Source organism: Plasmodium sp. gorilla clade G2, assembly GCF_900097015.1.
Source record: "Plasmodium sp. gorilla clade G2 genome assembly, chromosome: 14".
Classification (NCBI taxonomy): domain Eukaryota; phylum Apicomplexa; class Aconoidasida; order Haemosporida; family Plasmodiidae; genus Plasmodium; species Plasmodium adleri (nom. inval.).
This window is the reverse complement of record NC_041706.1, coordinates 18,599-45,000: the sequence shown is the minus strand read 5'-3', so window position 1 is coordinate 45,000 and position 26,402 is coordinate 18,599. Positions and strand designations below refer to the sequence as shown.

Genomic DNA, 26,402 nt, shown 5'->3' with positions numbered 1-26,402 from the left:
ATCATTATGACAGAAAACGATATCATTTGCTATATTTTCTATTTGTGTATATATTTTAATAAATTTTAAGAATTTATGGGATTCTTGTATATATTTATTAATATCTATGGTAAGTGTATCAAGATTTTTATAATTTGATACAGCTAATCTCCATCTATCCATCATTTTGAATACGCATGGAGTTTTATCCCAGTGTTCTGGTAGATGTCTTTTACGACTGAGTGTATGAAATTTGCCTAAAACATTTGCTATACCAACTAATATAGATTTATTTTTTAGATCGTCTATACTTAGAGGATCTCCATATAACCATTCTTCTATACGTCCTCCATCAAATGTATTTAATAATAAAGGTGCTATTTTATATTTACTCATAGTTTTATAGACTTCAAATTCACTTAAAGGATTATATAATTCATCTACATCTTTACCATATATTCTAAATAAAACATGTCTTCTTGTAATTCTATATTCAAGAGCTGTATCTTCTTTAATACTAACTTCAAAAAGTTGATTTGTTAATCCACTTAATATTTGATTTACACATACATCATCTTCATTACACCTAGACCAGTCATGAACTTTTTCAAGACATATTTTTTTTATATATAAAGGATCTGTTAATTTGGAAAATTCTTGAGCACATAAAGGTATATCATTCTTTTGATTTATCATATGTAATGGAAACGGGTTCTTACGTATATCTATTTCTTGATTTAGTTGTATAGTTGTAAACATTTCTAAATCGTCATTATATGTCATTTGTCCATTTTCTATATTTTTATTACTTTCTTCATTTTCCTCTTCTACTTTTCGAAACTTATTTTTATCGAGCCCAATGGGGTCACAAATTTTGCTTTCCATTTTGTTAAAAATGTGAAATGTGAAAATATATATTTATGTATATATATATATATATATATATATGTATTTATATATATTTTATTTTTACTGTTCTGTTAAGGTCTATATACCAATTTTACATATATATATATATAAAATTATAAATATATATATATATATATATATATATATGTGTGTCGTTATGTTTTCTATGTGTTTTGTTGTATTAAACAAAAGGAGTTATATTATTAACATAAAAAAAAATAAAATAATAAACAATTAAATGAATAAATAAATGAATAAATAAGTAAAACAAATAAATATAAATATATATATATATATATATATATATATATATATATATATAAATATATTTTTATTTATGTAGAAATATATTGATCATATGGAAAATTTATAGGATTTAGTATCCACTAATATCCATACTATATTATATACATAAATATATATATTTCTTATTTTATATAATGCGAAAAAAATATTAGTTGTTAAAATTAAAATATATAATGATAATATAAATACAAATATTAAATTCCAAAAAATTATTAAAATAAAAATAATAATTTTAAATATATATATATATAAAAATATATATGTATGAATGAAAAAAATTATATAATAATTTATTCATATAAATTTCTATGATAATAAACTCAAAATTTAAGTGATACATAAATACATACATACATACATATCATGTGTATGTATATATATATATATATATGTATGTGTGTATATATATTTGTGCGTATACAGGTTTACAATAATGTGTATTACACAAAAATTATTAATTTTTCTTATTTCTTATTTCTTATTTCTTATTTCTTATTTCTTTTTTTTTTTTTTTTTTTTTTTTTTTTGACGTGATAATTTCCTTTTGTGTTTAAATATTATTCTTCTATTTTTTTAAATCTTCTAAAAAAAAAGAAAAAAAGAAACAATATTATAAATTCCTAAATTACTTGTTATTACAGTTAATAATAAATTGTTTTATGGTTTCCCCTTTAAATGTAAAAATGTGTTATCAAAAAAAAAAAAAAAAAAAAAAAAAAAAAGAAATATAAGAAAATAAAAAATATATACATATATAAATATATATATATTTTAAATAAGGATGAAATACTTCATCTATAAAACAAAACATTTATTACTTTGTATCATCTATTTTGTTATTTTATTTTAATTTATTTTTTTTCTGATATATTTTAATACATAAAAAATTAATAAATATAAATAAATAAATAAATAAATGCAAGCATATATAATATATATATATATATATATATAACACACACGTGTATATATATGTATGTGATTTGAGGGTTCAGTTTTTAATATTAAATTATTATATACAAATATATAAATATATATTATATATATATAATAATAATAATAAAGAACTTTTCTCTATATATATAATATATATAATGCAAAAAGAATTGTATTTCTTAAGTTTATATATTCAACATATATTTTTATAAACATAAATAATTATGTAATATATATTATTATATATATGTGTAATAATATATAAATAAAAATTATTTAACATGTTTGATTATTGTATAACTATATATAAATTGAATATAAAAAAATAAGAAAAAAAATGAAGAAAATTATGTGGGTATTTAATGGAATTAATGAAAAAAAGAAAGTCTTTTTTGATAAAAAAATTTATATAAATAATATAAATGATAATAACCAAAAAAAAAAAAAAAAAAAAAAAAATTAATATACATAAATAATATATATTTATATTTTTAAATATACTACTATTATATTTATAATATATAAATATATATAAATAAAATATTATATATATATATATGAATCAATAAATACTATAAAAAAAAAAAAAGAAATTCATTATTAAGGAAAATATGATTATTTTATTTTTCCTTTATATATTACTTTTACATAATATTTGAAAAAACAAAAAATAAATAAACTTTTTAATTTTTCATAATATGAAAAACAATTTATATATATAATTATATATTCATAAAGTTTTATTCATTATATTTTTTATAATATATTAAAAATATATATATATTATATATATATATATATGTAAAATATTACATATGTAAATATATATATTTTTTATGTGTTTTTTTTTTTTTTTTTTTTTTTTTTAATGTGTTATTTAAAAAAAAATATAGTGTTTATATTTATATATATATTAAACAAAGAGAAGTTATAATATATTAGTTTTTCTGTGCTTTAACATTTACATGTGTATGTATTTATAATTTTATATAGTATTTTAAATTAAATTTATATTATATAATAAATTGTTAAATATATATATATATTATATATATTATATTTTTATATATATAATATACAAGAAAAATTGTATATTTATATAAGTAATAAAATATATTAATTTACAGGGAAAAAAAAAAAAAAAAAAAAAAGTGCACCACAATGACAATATGAAGTAATTATATATATATATATATATAATATTATACATATATTATATATATTTATATATAATATAAGAATTAGTCTTTTTACCGTTTTTTATATTTTTATTTTAATTTTCCATATTTTACTCTGTTATTTTTTTTAATTTTAAATATATTAAAAATAAAAATTATCATTGTACAAATATCTTGTTATTTATCAAAAAAAAAATGTACAGGAAATTTCGTTTATTCTTAAATATAATATACTTCAAAACAAAAAAAAAAAAAAAAAAAAAAAATGAATATTTTTAATTGTAGGAATATTATAATATTATATATATGTTTAATAAGTAAAAAGAAGAAACCAAAAAAAAAAAAAAAAAAAAGAAAAAAGAAAAAAAAAAGGGAATAATTATTTTATTTAAATGATATGTTATAAAAATGTATGAGATATATTAATTTTTATTATATATATTATATATATATTTATATTTTTTAGAATGTCAGTTATTTATTCTATGTAATAATATAATAATATAATAATATTTATTATATAAATAAAATATCAGAATTTTTCGTTTTTTTTTTTTTTTTTTTTTCCTCTTATTGTTATTTTGGTTCAAGTTTTACATATTGTCTTAATTATATATGTAAAATAAAAATGTATTTTTAGAATAATCCAGTGATAAAATTAAAAATGTTGAAAGGAACGATTTTTGAATATAAAAAATAATAGTGTATTTTATTTATATATTGACTTTTATTATATATATATATAATATAAATTAGATGTTACAATATAAAAGGGTTAAATTTTTCTCACAACCAAAATATACATATATATTATATATATTTAAATTAAATTTATAATTCGGTTTTATATATATAATAATTATAAAAATAATATTGTACTTGTTTTTAAAAATAAATATCAAGGTTATGTGATATTTATATTATACATCGGTAATTTATTATTATTATTATTCTAACGTTTTATATACCTTATAAAATGTGGTTTCTTTTTAAAGTATAAAGGTTAAAACCTTAAAAAAAAAAAAAAAAAAAAAAGCACCCATATATTTTTTTTTTAAAAATAATATGAATAATATATAGAAATATATATAAGTATATCCTTAGTGGACTAGAAATAATTTTTTTTGTTTTTTGGTGAATGAAAAAAATTAAAAGGATATAAATTTTTTTGACAGTGGTATTTTTATTAATATCTTGAATTATTACTTATATAACAATTTGGATTTTTTTTTTTTTTTTTTTTTTTTTTTCTATTATTTACGAAGTTATAATAATCTGGTGATTATATTTAATGGTGTTATAATATTTTATTTTATTTTTTTTTTGCATGTTGTTGTAATGGCATTATATATATATAAAATATATATATATATATATATATATATATATTTATTTATTCATTTTTAAAACATATTAAATTATATATTTTTTAAATGTTTTATATTTTTTTCATTATTAATAAAATAAAATAATTAATTGCTATAGATTTATTTGTATAACCCCTCCCCCCCCTCATTTTTTTGTTTTGTTTTTATGATAATCATAAGAGTTAGACGTTCTTAGATTTATATTTTATATATATATATATATATATATATATATATATTTTTATTTTTGTTATATAAAGATGTATGTCATAAAAATATATCATATTATAATATTTTATATATGTCTTCATAATTTTTTAAAAACCTTATTAAATATAGATTATGAAAAAGATGTAGAGTGTAACATGTATTTAATAAATAAAACTACTAATAATAAATTTTATAAAAAGGAAAGACGAGAATTAGCTGAAAGGGAATGTCCACATAATATACAAAATTTACAGAACCCACAAAATTTAAGAAATACAAGGAAACGTATATTTGATGCTTCTTTAACCCTAGATGAATTACAACAATTAAGAAATATAATAATATTTGAAAGAAGAATACTTGATGATTTGATAAATGATATTCAACAAAGTATTGATGATGGGAAGCATATAATATTTTTGAAAGATTTTGTAAAAAACAAAATACTTTCACATCTTAGATTATATAGATTATATTATTCATTCAATGGAATAAATAATATGGGTGATAATTTATTAAATCAGATGGAAGAAGTTATTTCTAATTTTCCTTTAACACATGTAAGTGTTAATGCAATGTATATTTCTTATAAAACTGAACTTGATATATCTATGGATCTTTTAGATTGTGTGTTAAGACAAAGAGATGAACAAAAAAGGAATGAATTTTTAAGTAATACGAATGATATACGTTTAGCAATAAGTTTAAGATTTAATTCCGAGGGTATATATATTAAAAAAGAAATAATAGAAAAAATGATTAAACGTATAAAACAAAGAATTTATCATATAATTCTACATCATGCAAATTTACCATCTCATATGTATAGAAAATAAAATATATATATATATATATATATATAAACTATATTAATATTAATATTAATATATATGTATATATATTAGTTATAATATGTTGATATATCTTGACAGTTTTGTGTATTCATGATAGAAATGAATTTAAGATCTTTATATTTTTTTGATGAATTATTAATACATAAAAAAGATATTAATAAGAATCACCCAATTTTTTCACATTATTCATAAGCAAAATTTTTTATATAATATATATATATATATATATATATATATACATATATAATTATGCAAAGAAGCAAAATTTTTTTTTTTGTCCTTTTTGATATATGTATATATGTACGTTTAATTTAATTGTCTTTAAAAAAATTTTGAAAAAATTAACATAGAAGAATAAATAGAGCATGAAAAATATATGAAATAATGACAACAAAAAGGTAACAAATATATATTAAGATTATGATATTATTATGTGATATATTAACATAGTATGTACTAAAACATAAGAGATAAACACATATATATATATATATATATATATATATATATATATATATTTATTTATTTATGTCAGATTTTTTTGTATATAACACAATAAATATGTCTACATGGAAAAAAAAAAGGAAAAATAATTATATAATAATATATAAAGAAAATAAAAGATTGATATTTGCACGGACGGCTAGAATTTTCTTTTTATTTTTTCTAAATATAATATTACTTTTAGAGATAAAATAAAGGCAGAAGAAGAGTCAATTAAGATAATAGGAATAAAATAAGGTGGTTGTAAAACTAGTGGCTAAAGTATGATGGTTTTAATAGAATCTGTATATTTATATATTATCATAATTTTCAATCCAGTTATAATAGCTGTTCTTATAATATGAAGTGAAGAAGTATTAAGCTATACTATTCTTCGTATATTTTTTTTTATGAATCATTTCTTTTTTCTTTTATTTGTATTATTACCTAGAAATATATTTCTTTTTTTTTTTTTTTTTTTTGCCACGTTTTATCTATATAATGTATTCATTATGATATTATTATGATATATATATATATTTATATTTTTGTTATCTTTAAATTAGTTGGTTGTATTATATGATAATAAATTTTGTTTTTTTTTATATATTTTATCTTTAAAAATTTTTGTGAAATTTAAAAAGTCCAAAAGGGGGGGAAAAAAAAAAAAAAAAAAAAAAAAAATAGTATATGTTAATAAATAATATAATGAAAAATATTTGATAAATGAACTTAACAATAATTATGTGATAGTAAATTTTTTATTTGAAAAGAAGTATTTATTATATAGAGTGAGAAAAAAAAAAAAAAGTAGAATAAATAAAAGAGAGTTTTATGTTTATATGTGAAAATATAATATCATAAGAATATGTTTCCAGGAATATTATATGATTTGATACATATATGACCAAAAATTATGAGTACACAAATTTTATTTTTAAGGAAAATATACAACATTGTATATTTATATATATATATATATATATGTATATTTTTTTATTTTGAAATTTATTAAAAATAAAATAATTTTGTTTTATTTTTTTTTTCCGCGTATGTTTTGTTATGTTGTATTATTATGTTGCACACACTTTATATAAAATATAAATGAATAAAAAATTAAATAAAAGTTTATTAAGTATATATGTATCTACCTTGATATAAAAAAAAATATTTTTTTTTTTTTTTTTTTTTCATTATTACATAAATATATTTATATATATGTATGTATATTTTTTCTTTATTTTTGGATAAAATATTTTATGTTTTTATACTTATATAGAATACCTTTTTTTTTGTTTTTTTTTTTTTTTTTTTTTTTTTTATATGGTGCACATTTTTTTTTTTTTTTTTAATTTTACTTTACCATTAATATATATATATATATATATTATATTGGAAAACTATAAGTATAATGTTTGTGTATAAAAAAATATATTTGTTAGATTTTTTCATTATAATTAATATTTGCAGAAAGGATATTAAATATTATAAATACATATATATTTTTATATAGTTCATTAATATATATATATATATATATATATATATATATATATGTATTATGTTATACTTTTTTTTTTTTTTTTTTTTGAAAGGCATTACAGGTATGTATTTATATAAATATATATATATTAATATATTAGTATATTTTTTTTTGTATAATAATTTTGCATATATTTTTATAGTATGAAATAATAATATATATATATAATACAAATGATAAAATTTTTGATGTTATTTATTTTATGTTCACAGTAATATAAACGAAAAAAAATTGATATAGAAAAATAATTTTTTTTTTTTTTTTTATTTATTGTCTTTTTATAATATCACACATTTGATTCTTTTATTTATTTATTTATATATTTATTTTATATATAGAAAATAAATACTACTTTTTCAAAAATAAAAATATTTTAATTATATTATATATATATAATATATACATTATTTATAAAATATTTAAATATTTTTATTAAGTTTATTCATTTTATTTATGATAAACATATTATAAAAAAAATTGTATTAATATAAATTTGAATTGAGTTTCAAAAAAAAATATTTATTCGGTTAATTTAAGGTAAATAAAAAAAAAAAAAACAATATATATAAAATATATATATATATTAATAATATATATAATATAATATAGTGCATGTAAAAAATAAAATATGTACTACATTACATATGTATTCATTCAAGATAATATTTCATATTCTATATATATTTTATTTATATTTTTTCATATCTATATATAAATATTATATATATATTATATATATATATATATATTTAATTTTATTATACTTAAAAAAATGTTTTTCTCTTAAGTGAAAAGAAAAAATTGAGAAGAATAAAAAAAATAAAATTTTATAAAATTATAAGAATATTAAAAAATAAAGATATATCAATATCTATAGTTATATAATATTTTTAATTTTTTTGTTGTCGTTGTTTAATTATATACATATATTTCTATATACATTCCTTTTGAAATATGAATTTATAGAAATATAATTTGTTCTTAATTTATTTTTTTATAATTATATATTATATATAAAAAAAAAAAAAAAAAAAAAAAAAAAACGATTGAAAGAAAGGGAAAAAATGAGTGATGTTATATATATTGATATATTTTTTATAACGTATATATTACAATTCTTATAAATAATTTCAAATGAATTAATATATATTTTTTTCCGTTTTAATTTGTTTAAAAAAAATAAGAATAATATTTATGTATAATATATATATTTATTAAAGTACATATATATATATATATATATATATCTATATGTATAACATTTTATAATTTTCTTATTAATTGTAGGAAAATATTTAATTATGGTTTCTTATAATGAATACAAGTTATATTTAAATACTCCTAGTTTAAATATGAAGAGAACAAATTATAAATATAATATGGATGAAGGAATAAATAGGAAAGGTGTAAAATGGACATGTTTGATAAATAAAACTTTTCATTCTCGTTTTTTTATATGTATTTGTGTATTACTCCATATGATGGTATTTGTAAGTACAAAAGGATCAATATGTATATATATAAATATATCATTAATTTATTATACATATATATATATATATATATATATATATATATATTTATATTTATATTTATATGTTTGTCTAATAATATTTGTGATTTTTTTTTTTTTTTTTTTTTTTTTTTTTTTTTAGGGTGTTTGTATATACAAAGTTGAAGGAAGTGTTAATGTTATAGAACCTAACGCTAATTCAACAAGAACTTTATATGAGAATAATGGAGTTGCCTATGAGTCTAGTGTATCAGTACATGATAACTTATTAAATAAATTATACGTGTCACCGACTGTTGAAAATAATGGTATTAAAGAAGATAATGTATTTGGAAATAAGGACTTAAATGGAATTGAATCACATCAACAGCTTAAGGAACATATTAGAAGATTTTCTACATTATCACAAGGTAATTATGGTACTATTAAAGGTGGATTTGGATATGAATATTCAGAACTTTATGATAACATGACAGATGAAGAAATAGATAAAGCTGTAAGTGAATTAATGGAATATTTAAATGATAAGAAAGAAAAAGTTTATAATTTATGGTGGCAAATAATGAAGAATGAAAAGGTTAAATATGTTATGATTATGAAAAATTTATACAGTTTTTTTCTTAAATTGAAAAATAAATATAATTTTGATGATACTTTTTCAGAGAAACAATGGAATAAATGTAAAGATAAAGTAAAACAAAATAGACTAAATTACGAAAAAGGTGTTAATATGACATTTTTAAACTGGTTGAACTCAAAAATATTAAGAAAAGATGATTATCAGAAATTTATAAAAGCGAATAGATTAAATTGGAAAGAATTAAGTATTAAAACCGAAAAAGCTTGTAGAAATGATATGCTTCAAGCTTTTGAAGAAAAAGCAAATGTCCAAAATACAAGATTAGATTTAGATTCTGTAACTGAAAATATTAGAAGGAGTCATAAAAGAAGAAAAATTTCTAAAGATGATGATGTAGACAAAAAGGACGATGGTTGTTATTATACACCATCTAATGAACGTTATAAAGATTGTATTAGAACATCTGATTATATTGATGCACATGATTCTGATGCTCTTGTAGAAGATGAAGAAACTAAGGAAGAAAGTATTTCAGAAGAATCTCTTAAAAAAGAAGAAGATATTGTAGAGGATGAAGTTGCTTCAAAAGATACAAGTGTTTCAGAAGAATCAAGCGGTTCAAGATATACAATTCTATCTGCTGATTCTGCAGAATATATGGAATCAGATATATTATCAGTTTTGGATGTACCAGATGTAAATGGTCCTGCATCTGCACGTAGTGTATATATGGAGGCATATACCCCAGAACCTAAGGAAATGTTATATCGCCCAAAGGTTAGATATATGACCCTATAATTTATAGGATATTTTACAAATTTGAGATAACTGGTATGAATAATATGTATGGATTTTTTTTTAATATGGGATGACAAAAAAAATAAAATTAAAATAAATATGAATATAAATATAAATATATATAAGAATAAGGTTGAATGCATTACAGAATGCATTTTATTTTTAAAAAATAATTTTACTAAAAAGTAAATAATAATATGCATTTATTTGAAGAATATGATGAAGATTGATAGAGGTATTCTAAATAGTTCATATTTATATTTTTTTTTTTTTTTTGTAAAAAGGAATAATTTAAAAGTAACATAATTAATATAATATATATGTATATATATTTATATTGCCATTTATGAGGAAAGATAAAATTTTAATTTTATCGTTGTTTTTTATACATATATATATATCCGCATTTCACAAAAAACGAAAAAATTATTCCCTTTTTATATTATAAAATATTATGAAGAGATATATTAATACAATTAGAAAATGTAAGTATAATTTAATTGTTTTTTATTTTTTTTTTTTTTAGATTTCCAATTTTTACAATTTAGAATTTGTTTTCCTTCATTTCATCAATTAATATATATATATGTATATTTTATTTATCTTATTTCTTGTTTTTTTTCTTTTTTTTTTTTTTTGTTTCTTTTATTCATTAGTTTAGCCAACTTGTATTAATATGTCATTTTATTTTATTTTATTTTTTTTATTTCTTTAAAATAAACTTATGTATATAATTATGATTGCATATTATTATTTAAATTTATATATATATATATAACTTTTTAATAAAAAAATATGTCCATAAATATATTATAAAAATAAATATATTAAAACATTGTAGAATTAACATTTTCTGTTGTTTATTTGTAATTTTTTTAAGAAATTTATAGATATATATATGTAAATTTATATATGTATATTTATAATTATACACCTAACAATAATAAAAAATATATTATTATTATTATTATTATTATTATATATTTAATTATATAATTTAATTTCCAGAGTATTATAATTTTTATATTAGTGTATATATTTATTTTATATATGTTCTTCTCATTGTTCTTAATTTTTCACATGTAAATAAATATATGCATATTATATTTTAAAATTTATATTTAATAAAATGAATACATATTTATAAATATATTATATATATATGAAGTTAAATAGGCTTTGTTATATTATAAATTATTATAGAAGAAAAGGTTATCAAATATATATATATATAATATATATATTATATATATTTTCTAAATGGAAATATGTATATTCTCCACTCACCTCAAAAAAGAAAAATTAAATAACATAAAAAAAAAAATAAAAAATAAAATAATAAAATAAAATAAAATAAAACAAGAATTAATTAAAATATATAATATTCTAATATATGAGGCACCCTTAAAATTTTTCTTTTATATAAATAATTTAAATATTAGTGAAAATATTTAAAAAATTTGTAATACTTATTTTATTTTATTATATTTTATTTATTTATTATTTTTTTTTTGGGGGAAGGGAACCCATTAATATTTACATAATTTTGTGTTATAAATATATTTTTTACATTAATTTTTATATTATTATTTTTATATTTTTTATGAATATTTAATAAAAAAAAAAAAAAAAAAATTTAATATAATAATATATTATAATTTACACAGGAACATGATTAGAACAATTTTGATAATATGTATATATATATTTAATTAATATAGTATTCTAAATGCATGTAAATTATGTATATATTTAAAAATTATTGGTGAATACCTTTAATTTATCTTTTTAGTAAATTATATGCATATATATATATAAATGTGTTAATAAGAAAAAAAGATTGAAATAAATATGATTGACATTTATGTATATTGAAAATAATAATTTAAAAAAAAAAAAAATAGGAAAAAAAGTGAGAATAAAATAAGAATAAATAAATATATTATATCCACTAATTTTTTTTTTTTTTTTTTTTATAATTTGTGTTTAGAAGAAAAACATATATTTATTAATGAAAATTGTTGAATTTTATACAGGATATAATTTTTTTTTTTTTTTTTAATTAAATGTAAAAATAAAACATTTATATGTAATATATATTTTATATTTATGTATTGTTTTTGTATTTTATATATTTATATTTTATTTTTTACAATATGAATAAAATATATATATATATTAATTAATTTAATATATAATATTTAAATATATATATATATATATTTATTTTTTGTATATATTTTTACATTTAAAAAATGAAATATATTTTATAAATGAATCTAATCAAAATACGTAAAAATCTTAAAAATTGTGGAAATTATGAGAATTATAAAAAGATATAGTATAGAGTATATTATTACAATGGAGAATATTGTGAAAAATATGTAATTTATTTGTTTTTATTTATATTTGTTATATTTTTAGATACATTTATTCATATCAATTAATCAACATAAAAATATATACATATATATAATAATTTATTGTGTTGTATTTTAATTTATTTTTAAATTAATTCTTTGAATGATTAATAAAATATATATAAATATAATATTGATTATACATATTAAAAATTATAAAATTGTAATATTAAAAGATTGTATTAGAATTGTTCATAGAAATAATATAGAAGTGTACTTATTAAGAAAAGTATCCATAAAAAAAAAAAAAAAAAAAAAAAAAAAAAAAAAAAAAAAAAAAAAAAAAAAAAAAAAAAAAAAATTACAAAATAATATATATGTATGGAGAAATACATAAATATATGTGCAAATATATATATATATATATTTATTTTTTTTTTTTTTTTTTTTTTAAATAAAGATATGTAATAATCATATTTATATACAGTCTTATAATGGTTGAAAATGAATTAGATTATGAAAATAATGTAAGTAATAGTACTTTAGATGGAAATCCAAGATTGCATTCTTTTTTTAACAAGGATGGTTTGTTATTAAGAACTTATTCTTGGACTGTTAAAAAGGCTATAGGAATATTTTTGTTAATTCATGGGTTGAATGGTCATGTGAGATTACAATATTTGAGGCAGAATGTTGAAGTAGTAAGTAACGATAAAGCAATATTAAAGGATGAAGATAATTATTATGTTTATAAAGATAGTTGGATAGAGAAATTAAATGAGAAAGGTTATTCAGTATATGGTATAGATTTACAAGGACATGGTTTATCAGATGGTTGGGAAAATTTAAAAGCTAATATAAATAATTTTGATGATCTTGTATATGATGTAATACAATATCTTGAAGAAATTAATAAAACAGTATGTTTAGAATATGAAAGAACGAAATATTTAAGAGCTATAAAAGAAAAAAATACTGATATTGATGCTTTAAAAAAAGATAAGATTCCTATATATATTATGGGTTTATCTATGGGTGGTAATGTTGTTTTAAGAACATTAGAATTATTAGGAAAATCAGGTGAACATAAAAATTTTAATATAAAAGGATGTATATCTTTATCTGGTATGATATCCCTTGAGACCTTATCATCAAAAGCTTCAAAGAAATATAAATATTTCTTAGTTCCTCTTGCAAAGTTTTTATCTTGTATTTTTCCAAAATGTAGACTTAATCAAAATTTCAATTTTGAAATGTTTCCATTTGTTAATGATATTATAAATTTTGATAAGCATAGATCAAAAAAATGGATAACCTTGAAATTTGGTCATCAGATTTTAAGATCTATAACAAATTTACGTAAAGATATAAAATATATTCCAAGGGATATTCCTATATTATTTATTCATTCAATTAATGATTGTGCATGTTATTATGGAGGAGTTGTAACATTTTATGACGAATTAAATAATGATAAAAAAGAACTTCATACCATTTATGATATGGATCATTTATTAACAATGGAACCAGGAAATGAAAAGGTTTTAGATAAGATCATAGATTGGATATCATGTACGATTAATAATAATGAGAAAAAATAAATAACCATATGGTAATTAAATGAAATACATACATACATACATACATATATATATATATATATATATATATATAATTTTGTTTTAAATTGTAAAAGGCATAAATAAAATAGAAAAATAATATTAAAAATATTTTTTATTATTGTTTTTTATACTTTTATGCTAAAAAATAATATTATATTAAATGCGTGTAATATATATATATATATATATATATATATATATATTTATTTATTTATTTATTTGTTCTTGTTAATTCTCTCTATATATTATTTTGTTTTTGTTGATATTTAATTTTTTATGAGATTTAAAATTTTATGAATACATAATTATTTTTGTTATATTATAATACTTATTTTATTAATTTTTTGTATTCATATAATAAAAGCGATGCAATATATATTATATATATATATATATATATATATATATATATATATATATTATGTTATATAACTAATGGCTATTTTATTATATAAGCATCGAAAGTTTATTAGTTATTCTTATAATTATATGTATATAAAGTTGTTTATTTTTGATTTATTTTATTTATTTATTTATTTATTTTTTTTTTTTTTTTTTTGTGTTCATTTATTATTATTAAAAATAGATAATATAAATATATATATATAATTAAAATATATTTTAATAAATAAGAAACTTTTTTATTTTTTTTTTTTATATAATGTAAGAGAAATATAAAAAAGTTCAATGATAAATATTATTATATATATATATGTAATATTATATAATTTAGTGATTACAATTATGTTACAAATTTTTAATTATAATATTATAAAGTATTCATTGATATTCTTATAATATATAGAATCATTCTAATATATACTATTGAAAAGTGTAAAAATATATAATATATATAGGGAGAAAAATGGATAAGAAAAAAAAAAAAAAAAAAAAAAAAAAAAAAAGAAAACATAGATTTTAATAAATATTTCAATGTTAAAGGAAATATAAAAATGTCACTATTTATGATAAAATTTTTTAAGCATTTTTTTTTTTTTTTTTTTTTTTTTTTTTTTGGTGAGGGGGGAAGGAGGTATATAATGAATATTTTACATGTAGGTATTAAAATGTCTGAGAAAAAATATAATATATATATATATATATATATATATTATAACATAATTGAAATATAAAATGTATAAGTTTTTTTTTTTCTTTTTTTTTTTTTTATTTTACTTATTGTAAATCTACTTTTTTTATATCTATTGAAAAAGTGAAATTTTTTTTCATTGAAAATGTAGTAGTTAGATAAGTATTATTATAATCTACATCACATGCATTATTAATATATATTCATCATTAAGTGTTATTTTTTGATAAAAAGAAAGATTATTTTATATAATATAAAAATGGAAGAATAAACTAATTTTTCTTTAGCTGTATATTATTTTTTTTATGTAAAATGGATTTAAAATTTCTTGAAAAAATAATTAATAGAGAGAAAATTATTTCAAAAAATTTTGGTTATAAATATTAATTATATTTCACTGTATTTTTCTTTATTTATATAAGAAATAAGTAATATATAAATATTTCACGTAAAAAATATAAAAAAAAAAAAAGAAAGGGGGTTGTAGAAAAGTATTTTAAAGTTTCCTTTTTATTTATTTGGTAAAATTTTAAATATATGCTATAATATAATATATATATATTAATATTATGTATAAATATATATATTGTTTTAAAAATTATTCAATGGTTTTATAAAATACAATAAATATAGAAAAAAAAAAAAAAAAAAAAAAAAAAAAAAAAAGAATCTGTCGTTCTGTTGTTCTCAAAGGTATTTTCTTTATTTTATATATAATTTTAAAAAAATAAATATATAAAATAATTTTATATATTTTATTTTATATTATAATAAATTTTATGCATATAAAAAATATAATTTATATGGGTATATATATATAAATATATTTTTTATGCAAAACGGTTCAATTAAATATTTATAAATATTTATATTTTTTTTTATTCTTCTTATTCCTTATAAAATATAAAATAAATAAAAAATACGCTAATTCTTTTTATATAATTATTATATTAATTTTTTTAAGATATATTATTTTTTTCATATGCGCATAAAAAATTAGTTTTAAAAGATAATACAAAATTATAAGAAGATATTTTTATGAAAGCCATATAATTAATTTTAGTCGACATATGAATAATATATAGAAGGAGGAATGCAATCTTTGTTGTTATTTTTTTTTTTTTTCTGTTTGTTCTACCTATATAATATATTTATCTTTTTTATAGATAAACATAGAAATAAATATTATTATATATATACATATATATATAAACATATAAAAAAAAATATATAAATAAATTTAAAATATAAATATTATATCTTTCTCAAAAACTATATATTATATTATATAAAAAGGATAAGCTTTTCTTTTTTTTCTTCTTCTTTTATTCTATTAAAAACAAAATAAAATAATGAGCATGTATATATAAGTAAAAACATACATATATAAATATTTAATTATTATTTTTAAAATTAATATAAATTTATTAAATTTTTATTATATTATAGTTTTTTTTAATAAATTATTTTTTTATATAAGCTTAAAAATTTTATTATTTTTATAATAAAAAAATATAAAAAAAAACAATGAATTTTTATTTCATAACCAAAAAATAAAAAAAATAATTTTTTTTTTTTATATTATTTTATAAAAAAAGATAACTATAAAAAAACAACCCTTGAAAATTTTTAGAATAAATCAAAATATAATATTTTTATTTTTTAAAATTTATTATTTATATTATATATTATAAAAGAATTTTTTTTTTTTTTTAATTTTAAAAAAAAAAAATAAAATATAATTTTTTTTTATTTATAAAAAGAAAAGAATTTTCAATTAATGAATCTTTTTTTTTTTTTTTTTTTATAAAAAAAAAATATTTTTATTATTTTTTAATAAATATATAATTAATAAATTTTTTAATTATAATTTTATTAATTATTTAATTTTTTTTTTTTTTTTACCTGTTCTTATATATATATTTATATTATTTATATAAATATATTATTTTACTTTTATAAGGATATCATTCTTTCTTGCGTACCCTATATTTTATTAAAAATGAAAGTTTCTAATATTTTATTTTTTTTCTTTGCTATAATAGCAGTAAAATTAGTATATCCAGGTTATGTTGCTGCCGGAACTAATAATAATGCAGGAAACCCTACTGGAAAGAAATTGACTGATGTAGAGAAGAAGAAAAGAAACAAAAATATTGTTCTATATTCTTCATTAGCATCTGCTTTGGCTTTACTTGTTGGTACTGGTGTAGGTCTTGGATTCTACTACAAAAACAAAAACGATAATAAAGGAGAAAAAGAAGAAACCGATGGTGCTAAACCAAAAAATACAGAAGTAAAGGAACCAGCCCCAACAACTACTACAACAGCTTAAACGGGTTGAATATATTGTAGACATATATAATGGATATGAATTAATAGAATATTATATATGAAAGTACAGAATGGAAAAATTAACCAAAAAAAAAAGAAATAAATAATAATTTCTGCTTTTATATGAATAGAGTGTTCATTATATATATATATATATATATATATATATATATATATATATGTATGTATGTATATATAATTTTTGAAGAGGCTTTTTTTTTTTTTTTTTCTATAGTTATATAATTTTTATTTTTAGATTGACCGAATGAGATAAAAATCGGATCCAACTTTTTGTACAATTATGTTTTTTCATAATTTTATAATATGAAGGAAATGATTTATAAATATAATTAGAAATGTTTTTATAATTAGATATGTTTTTATAATTAGATATGTTTTTATAATTAGAAATGTTTTTATAATTGAAATGTTTTTTATATATATTATTTGAATAATGTTTGAATTTAGAGTATTTTATATATATAAGAAGAAATATTTATTTTCTTTATTATATGAGAAACAAAATTTTTTTTTTTTTTTTTTTACGTCCATATGTAAATATATATATATATATATATATATATATATATATATATATACATACATTTAGATTTATAAAATTAAGAATGTTTTGTTTCATTGTGCTTGTATTGAATTATTCTATAAAAATATAACCAAACAAAGAAAGACTGAAAGAGAAAAAAAAGAAAAATAAATGAATATTTAATATTATAAGTAAATATATATATATATATATATATATACTTGCATTTATAATGCAATATATTTTAAAGAAAATAGGAAATGAAACTTTCTACATAGGATGTAAAAAAAAAAAAAAAAAAAAAAAAAAATTATAAAAGACTTGTATTATTTGAATAAGTTTTAGTAAAATATAATATACGAAGATATTTAAACAAAACAAATAAACTTATGATATTTAATATTAAATATTATTTTGTAATTATATACATTTTAATATATAATTTTTAAAATGAATAAAAATTATATTTCGACTTTAAAACATTTACATTTAAGTAAATATTATATATATATATATATATATATATACATATGTTGTACCAAATAAGAATAGAAAGGATAAAAATTTATATAGGCAAAAAAGTATATGCGAATCATATAATATTTTTTTTTTTTTTTTTTTTTTTTTATAAAACGAATACATAGAAATAAGATAAAAATAAATTCATACTTATATTAAAATTTAAATTGTAATATATAAAAAAAAAAAAATGAATTATAATTTTGGTCATATCACAAGAGAAAAAAATAATCTTATTAAAAAATAATGTTGGAAAAAAATAAAAATATATAATAATTATTTGTACTAATATTAATGGTAAATAATGAGATGAAAAGTTGTACCTATATATATTGAAAAAAAAAAGGAAAAAAATAAAGATTATTTTATTTTTAATTTGGATTTTCCTTTAATAATTATAATTTCAGCATTATAATACATATGAATATATATATAATAATATTTTAAATCCTGAAAATAAAATTGAAATATAAATCATTTTTGTAGTACCCTTTTTTTCTATGTACGTAATTTCCCCACTTGAAAATGTTTCCTTTTATCCTTTTATTTCAAATTTTAAGATATTACATAATTATTTTTATTATATATTCAATTTTATATTAAAAGAATAAAGATATATACAAAAATATAAATATGTGATATATTTTAATATTTAATATTTAAAAAAAAAAAGAAAAAAAAAAAAAAAGTTCTGTTCTGATATTTTTATTTTATCATATAATTTTATTTTTTTATTCGTAATTATTAGAGAAATATGGAAATTTTTAATATTAAATATAAAAATATTAATGTATATATATAATATCTTTTTATTTCATTTTACAAACAAATGGATATCGTTTTATTTTCCTTTACGTATATATTAATTTGACAAAAAGTATATATGTTGTAGAGGTCTAAATAAAAAAAGTAATAATAATATATTAAGAAAATTGGAACATAAAAAATTATATATATTAATAAATTTTTTATATAATTATCATATGAATTAGATATATTTATAAAATTAATTTAAATATTATATATATTTCATTAATTTGTATGGTTTATTATATATATATATATATATATTTTATAATTTAAAAAAGTGAAAAAATATATATGTATATATAAATAAATATATATATATATATATATTATTTATCATATAATTTATAATTATATATAAAATTTATATGGATATAAACTCTACATATGTATAAATTATTCTCCACAAAAGGTTAGGATAAAATATTAGTGCTTATTTTAATTCTCCTAAATGTATTATTTTTCAATTTTAACATTTTCCCTTTTTTTTTTTTTTTTTTTTTTTTTTTTTTTTTATTCTCCATATATATAAATATATATATATATATAATTTGTAGAAGCATTTTTTTAATTTAATAATAAAATATAGAATAATAAAATATTCATATATACATATATATTTATCTTTTTTATTTATTTGTTTATTTTATATATTGTATTACTTTATTGTTTGTTGTGTTTTTTTTTTTTTTTTTTTTTTTTTTTTTTTTTTCCTTATTTTGAGAAATAAATAATAATTAGCATAAAGCAAGTGTATAATAATAATATATATGTATATATTATTTTAATTTTTGTTTAATAAATGAAAAAAATAATAAAAAAAAAGACTTTATTGTTGTTTTTTTTTTTATAGATTTGAAAAATATTATATATACATAAATATATATATGTAGAAAGAAAAATATATATTAAGTTACATTTAAAAAAAATAAATAAAATAAATAAGGAAAGAAACACATATATATAATATGAATTATGGATAAATAGCTATAAGTTTTTTTTTTTTTTTCTATTTCTTTTGTTTAAAATTGCCATTAATGAAATATGAAAAATATTAATGGGTTCTATTCTACTTCAATAAAAAAAAAAAACTTAAGTACATATGATAAAATAATTTTGAGAAAATGTTCCGAATGTTCCTGTGATAAGGATTTGGAAAAAAATAAGAAATTTTTAAATACATTTTATTTGATGTGTTTAAGATATTGTTTTATTGTATTGATATGTATAGCAATAATATTGGTTAGTAAAAATAAAACATATATATATATATATATATATATGTGTATTTATTTCTCTCTCTATATATATATTTATATTTATATTTTTATTTTTTAGAATAATTGTATTTCAGAAAGTGATAGGTGTTCCACACTAAGATTAGATGACAATGTTAATAGGAGGATATTATGTGATGTAATTAAAGATGGGTTAGGGGCAAGAAACATGAAAAAGAAAATAAGGAAGAGAACTAATGATAAAGAAGATAATAATGATGAAGAAAAAAATAATTATGAAGAAGATGAAAGGTTTATTAAATATGAAATTCCTGATAGTTTAAAAAATGATAATATTGAATGTCCCTATGAATACGGTGATGTATTTTATGGAACACGTGGAATAATAAATTATGAATTGAAAGGGAATAAGAATTCTAAGAATGTTGTAATTACATTTCATGGATTATATGGATCTAATTTAGAATTTTATGAAATTCAGCAATTTTTAGTAAAATCGAATTTTCAAGTTCTTAATTTTGATTTATATGGTTATGGTTTATCTGCAACCCCAAAATATAATGATAAAGAAAAAACGTATGGTATTGATTTTTATGTAGAACAAACAGAAGAATTATTAAAGCATTTGAAACTAGAAAATAAGGATTATTATTTAGTGGGTTTTTCTATGGGATGTATAATAGCGGCAGGGTTTACTCGTAAGCATACAGAAAGAGTGAAAAAAATTGTTTTAATATCACCAGTTGGTATATTAGATGAGAAACCTTGGTATTTAAAAATATTCAAAAAATGTTCATGTTTAATTAATTTGACAACTCATATTTTACGACCTTGTTGTTTCAGAACATTTAAAAAAAAAAGAGTAAATGAATATGATGATGATGAAGAAGTGGAAGTTGATATTGGAGATGATAATAAGAATAATGACAATGATGATAATGATATTTATCAAAAAAATGAATTTTTATATAATAGACTTATGTGGCATCTTTTTGTAAAAAAAGATAACGTAGCACAATCTATATTGGGTTGCATAAATAATTTGCATATGTGGAGTGCTCATCATATATATAGAGAAGTTGGTAAAACTGGAATACCTGTTTTAATTTTAGGTGGTAAAGATGATGAATATTGTTCAGAGGAAGTTTTTGAGAATACAACTAGATATTTTAAAAACACACATTTAATCGTTTTTGAAGATGCTAGTCATTTAGTTCTATTAGAAGAAACACGAAAAATTAATATGTGTACATTATTATTTTTTAAATCACCAAATGATGTATATTTACCAGAATTAAAAAAAAAATTCCCTGTGGATAGAAATGGTCAATATAAAACATAATTTTTGTGTTCTTTAAATGATAAAATAATGTGTATGTTAAAGGAGCATATATATATATATATATATATATATATATGTTAAATATCAGTTTCCTTTTTATAGTTAAAAAATTTTTAAAGAACCAAAGAAAATTATATATAAGTAGTTGTTTTTATTTTACTTATTTTTTTTACGTTTTTATATGTAACATAATTATTTATGTGTTTTATTATATTGCATATTTATTTATGCTTTTGTAATTATATATATATATATATATATATATTTATATATTATATGCTTCTACATTATATATAAATATGTAGTCTTTTGTTTTATATGTGTTTTTTTAATTTTGTTCAAATTTTATATGTGCATAAATGTATATAATTATATTTCAAAATATTTTTTTTTTTTTTTTTTTAAGAAAATATATTTTATGCCCATACATATATATATATATATATAATAAATACATATATGTTTATGTATTTTATTATATTGCATATTTATTTATGCTTCTTTAATTATATATATATTTATATATATATAATAAAGAAAAATTTACACTTATGAGGTATCATTAAGAATTACCTCAAAATTTAAAGTTTTTGTTAAAAATAAATAAATAAACACATACACACACATATATATATATATATGTTAAATATTATTATATATTTATGCGATATAATTTTAACAACAGATTTAAAAATATTCCTAAGAATAATAGAATAATTAAAAATATTTTTATGAGAAATATTCTTATATATATATATTTAAGGATAAATAATGATTTATATAATCATCATTTTCAAATAATTAGGTAGTGTATATTGTTATATAAGATATATTTTTAAAACGTCTAAAATATACGAAGTATATTTTTGTTGAAAATATATAAGGAATTTATGAAAATGTTCAGAAAATTATTAATATATTGGAAAGTTATAAAATAGAATAAAATAAAAAAGAAAAAAGCTATACTACTAATAGTTATGAATAATAAATTTTTACAATTTTTACAAATTTTACAATTTTTACAAATTTTACAATTTTTACAATTTTTACAAATTTTACAATTTTTACAATTTTTACAATTTTTACAATTTTTACAATTTTTACAATTTTTTCTTTTTGTATTTATTTTTCATGTTTATGAAATATAAAAATATAGACTTATTATACTTGAGATTTATATATAAAAACATAAATTTCTATATATGTTTCATTCAATTTTATAATAGAATAAAATATTATTTCAAAAGGAACTTTATATTAATTATATAGAAAAAAAAAAAAAAAACATTATAAATAGATAAAATAACTAATACATTTTTCTTAATATATGTATGTATGAACTAATTTTATTGGTAGATATATGATTATTCACAAAATTACACACACACACATATATATATATATATATATATATATATATATATATATATATATATTTAGAGTATAATAATTTTATTTTATTGTGAATATAGCATATTAAATTGAAAAAAAGAAGTAACAACAACAAAAAAAAAAAAAAAAAGAAAAAAGAAAAAAGAAAAATCCATAAAATAAATAAATAAAATAATAGTAAAATAAAATAAAATAAAATATCTACAATGAAGTATATAAATAATTTTTTAAGACAAATATAATTAAAAATGTTAATTAAAAAGGCACAAATAGATAACATATATTTATATATAAAGTAACTAGATATATTCAAATATTCACTTGCATAATTTGAATAGTATATTAATATTATATTGCATATAATACGAATTATAATACTACAAAATTTTTTTAAATGATTTTATTTTATTTTATTTAATTTTTTTTTTATTTCCTTTTTTTTTTTTTTTTTTTTCTTACAGAAAAAATTCATACATACATATTTTTATTTGAATATAATAATATATGTTTATATAGTTGCTTAAAATAAACTGGAAATACCTCTAACTAACCAAAACAGAAGTGATATTAATCCAAAGAATATAAGTTTTATAATAAAACTGATACTTCTCCAAATAAATTTTAAACCACTTAATATTCCTTTTTTTAATGTATATGTTACATCGCTCCATACATGTTCTGCTCCTACTTTTTTTGAGGATAATCCTTCGTATGACATATCTGGAGGTAGTCCATGTTTTTGTCTTTCAATATTTTCTTTATCCTTTTTTTTTATAAATTTTAATAATTTGTGTTTTTCCGTTTTTTCCTTTTCATAATTTTCTGACAATAATTTTAAATCATCATTAGTTGTTGGTTTCATTCTATTATTAACGTTTTGTACTTTTAAATTTCTAAGGTCATCATACTTACTAGGCATTTTCTTTTTTTGTGTGTGTTGACCATATCCCCTAATTTCATCATACTTACTTGGTATTTCCTTTTTTTTGTGTGTGTGTTGACTATAGCCCCTAATTTCATCATACTTACTAGGTTTTTTTTTTTTGTGTGTGGGTTGACCATAGCCCCTAATGTCATCATACTTACTAGGTATTTTTTTTTTGTGTGTGGGTTGACCATAGCCCCTAATGTCATAATATTTACTTGGTTTTTTTTTTTCTTGAACAGACTCACCTAATGTTCTAAGCTCATCATACTTACTAGTTACTTTTGTTTGTTGATAACGTTCTTGTTGATAACGTTCTGCTAATGATCTTACATATGGTGATTTTACTATTGGGTATTTTTTATATTTTGTGAGATAATAAATGTCTGTACTATTCTAAGAAAAAAAAAGGAAAATGAAAAATTACAAAATGAAATATATAAATATATATGTATATATGTATATGTATTCTGTTTCATATTATGTTCTGTTATATTACCTTGTATGATAATTCTATTATACATAACAAAAGTGTAAATAGAAATGTGCTAATATAAGAAAGGAACATGATTATTTATATATATATATATATATATATATACATATATATTGATATATACATATATTTTTTTAATTAGTGTGTATAAAATTCTTAATTTATTGAATATTTTTACACTAAAATATTAATGTTTATTATTTTCTCAAATATTTATTCATATTTCTTTCAATCAATTGAAAATTATGTTGATGGTTGATATATACCTAATTTATTTATGTTATCTTTTTTTATTATTTTTTGATTAAATAATTTTATAAAAGATATAAGGTATATTTAGAATTGATATAAACTTAATAAAATATATTATATTAATTAGAAAAAATGATGAAATAAGATATAAAGAAGGAAAAAAAAAAAAAAAAAAAATTAATAATTTATATTGGAATATAACAATGATCACATATATATATATATATATATATATATATATATATATATAATACAATTAGTATAAATAAATATTCACTTTTGTAAATAATATTTATAATATTAATTAAACATTTTACAATTGTTATGATATCCTTTCTTTCTTTCTTTTTTTTTTTTTTTTTTTTTTTTTAAAGTTCAAGGTGTTCGTGGAAATTAGTGTATTATAATTTTACACATAAATTAAATAATAAGGTATTTTAAATAATTTAAAATACAAAATATTTATGCATATGAATAGATCAAAGAATTATTAATAAGTTATCATAACCCTAAAGATGTAATTATTTTTCAATATTATAGAATAAATAAATATATATATATATACATATTTTGAAGTGAAAATTATTATTTTAATTTTATATATATATATATATATATATATTATATGTGACTAGTTTATTTTAGAATTCCCAAATTTTATATTCATAAAAATATCTCCTATTTAACTATTGCATTATTATAATGTTATATAGTAATTTCACTTAAATTTATTTCTCTTTAGAATATTATATATATATATATATATATATATATATATATATATATAATACCATATATTAATAATCATAGTAATCATATATTTAT

The 26,402-nt window shown here is 15.9% G+C and overlaps 7 protein-coding genes across 7 annotated transcripts in view; 5 read left to right on the top strand and 2 right to left on the bottom strand.

Annotated features, from left to right (window-relative positions):
• PADL01_1401300 (choline kinase) overlaps positions 1-864 on the bottom strand; it is a gene marked incomplete at both ends in the record, with an annotated part of 1,323 nt that extends 459 nt beyond the window's left edge. Inside the window, one exon of the mRNA XM_028684282.1 lies at positions 1-864. This exon is cut by the window's left edge and continues 459 nt beyond it. Coding sequence (XP_028540375.1) covers positions 1-864 — 864 coding nt within the window.
• Positions 865-4,935: 4,071 nt separating this feature from the next.
• PADL01_1401200 (Plasmodium exported protein, unknown function) lies at positions 4,936-5,721 on the top strand (the record flags this gene model as incomplete). The annotated part of the gene is made up of 1 exon (XM_028684280.1): positions 4,936-5,721. The coding sequence occupies one exon, from the start codon at positions 4,936-4,938 to the stop codon at positions 5,719-5,721; it is 786 nt and encodes a 261-aa protein (XP_028540374.1).
• A 3,345-nt stretch (positions 5,722-9,066) lies between these two features.
• PADL01_1401100 (Plasmodium exported protein (PHISTb), unknown function) lies at positions 9,067-10,656 on the top strand (the record flags this gene model as incomplete). The annotated part of the gene is made up of 2 exons (XM_028684279.1): positions 9,067-9,255; positions 9,421-10,656. 2 exons carry the CDS (start codon positions 9,067-9,069, stop codon positions 10,654-10,656), a joined length of 1,425 nt encoding a protein of 474 aa, XP_028540373.1.
• Positions 10,657-13,510: 2,854 nt separating this feature from the next.
• PADL01_1401000 (lysophospholipase, putative) lies at positions 13,511-14,617 on the top strand (the record flags this gene model as incomplete). The annotated part of the gene is made up of 1 exon (XM_028684278.1): positions 13,511-14,617. The coding sequence occupies one exon, from the start codon at positions 13,511-13,513 to the stop codon at positions 14,615-14,617; it is 1,107 nt and encodes a 368-aa protein (XP_028540372.1).
• A 3,113-nt stretch (positions 14,618-17,730) lies between these two features.
• On the top strand, positions 17,731-18,063 carry PADL01_1400900 (early transcribed membrane protein 14.1; the record flags this gene model as incomplete). Its single annotated transcript, XM_028684277.1, has 1 exon — positions 17,731-18,063. One exon carries the CDS (start codon positions 17,731-17,733, stop codon positions 18,061-18,063), a length of 333 nt encoding a protein of 110 aa, XP_028540371.1.
• A 2,913-nt stretch (positions 18,064-20,976) lies between these two features.
• PADL01_1400800 (aminopeptidase, putative) lies at positions 20,977-22,512 on the top strand (the record flags this gene model as incomplete). Its single annotated transcript, XM_028684276.1, has 2 exons — positions 20,977-21,174; positions 21,271-22,512. The coding sequence occupies 2 exons, from the start codon at positions 20,977-20,979 to the stop codon at positions 22,510-22,512; spliced, it is 1,440 nt and encodes a 479-aa protein (XP_028540370.1).
• Positions 22,513-24,424: 1,912 nt separating this feature from the next.
• Positions 24,425-25,397, bottom strand: PADL01_1400700 (Plasmodium exported protein, unknown function; the record flags this gene model as incomplete). Its single annotated transcript, XM_028684275.1, has 2 exons — positions 24,425-25,225; positions 25,329-25,397. 2 exons carry the CDS (start codon positions 25,395-25,397, stop codon positions 24,425-24,427), a joined length of 870 nt encoding a protein of 289 aa, XP_028540369.1.
• Between the last annotated feature and the right edge of the window lie 1,005 nt (positions 25,398-26,402).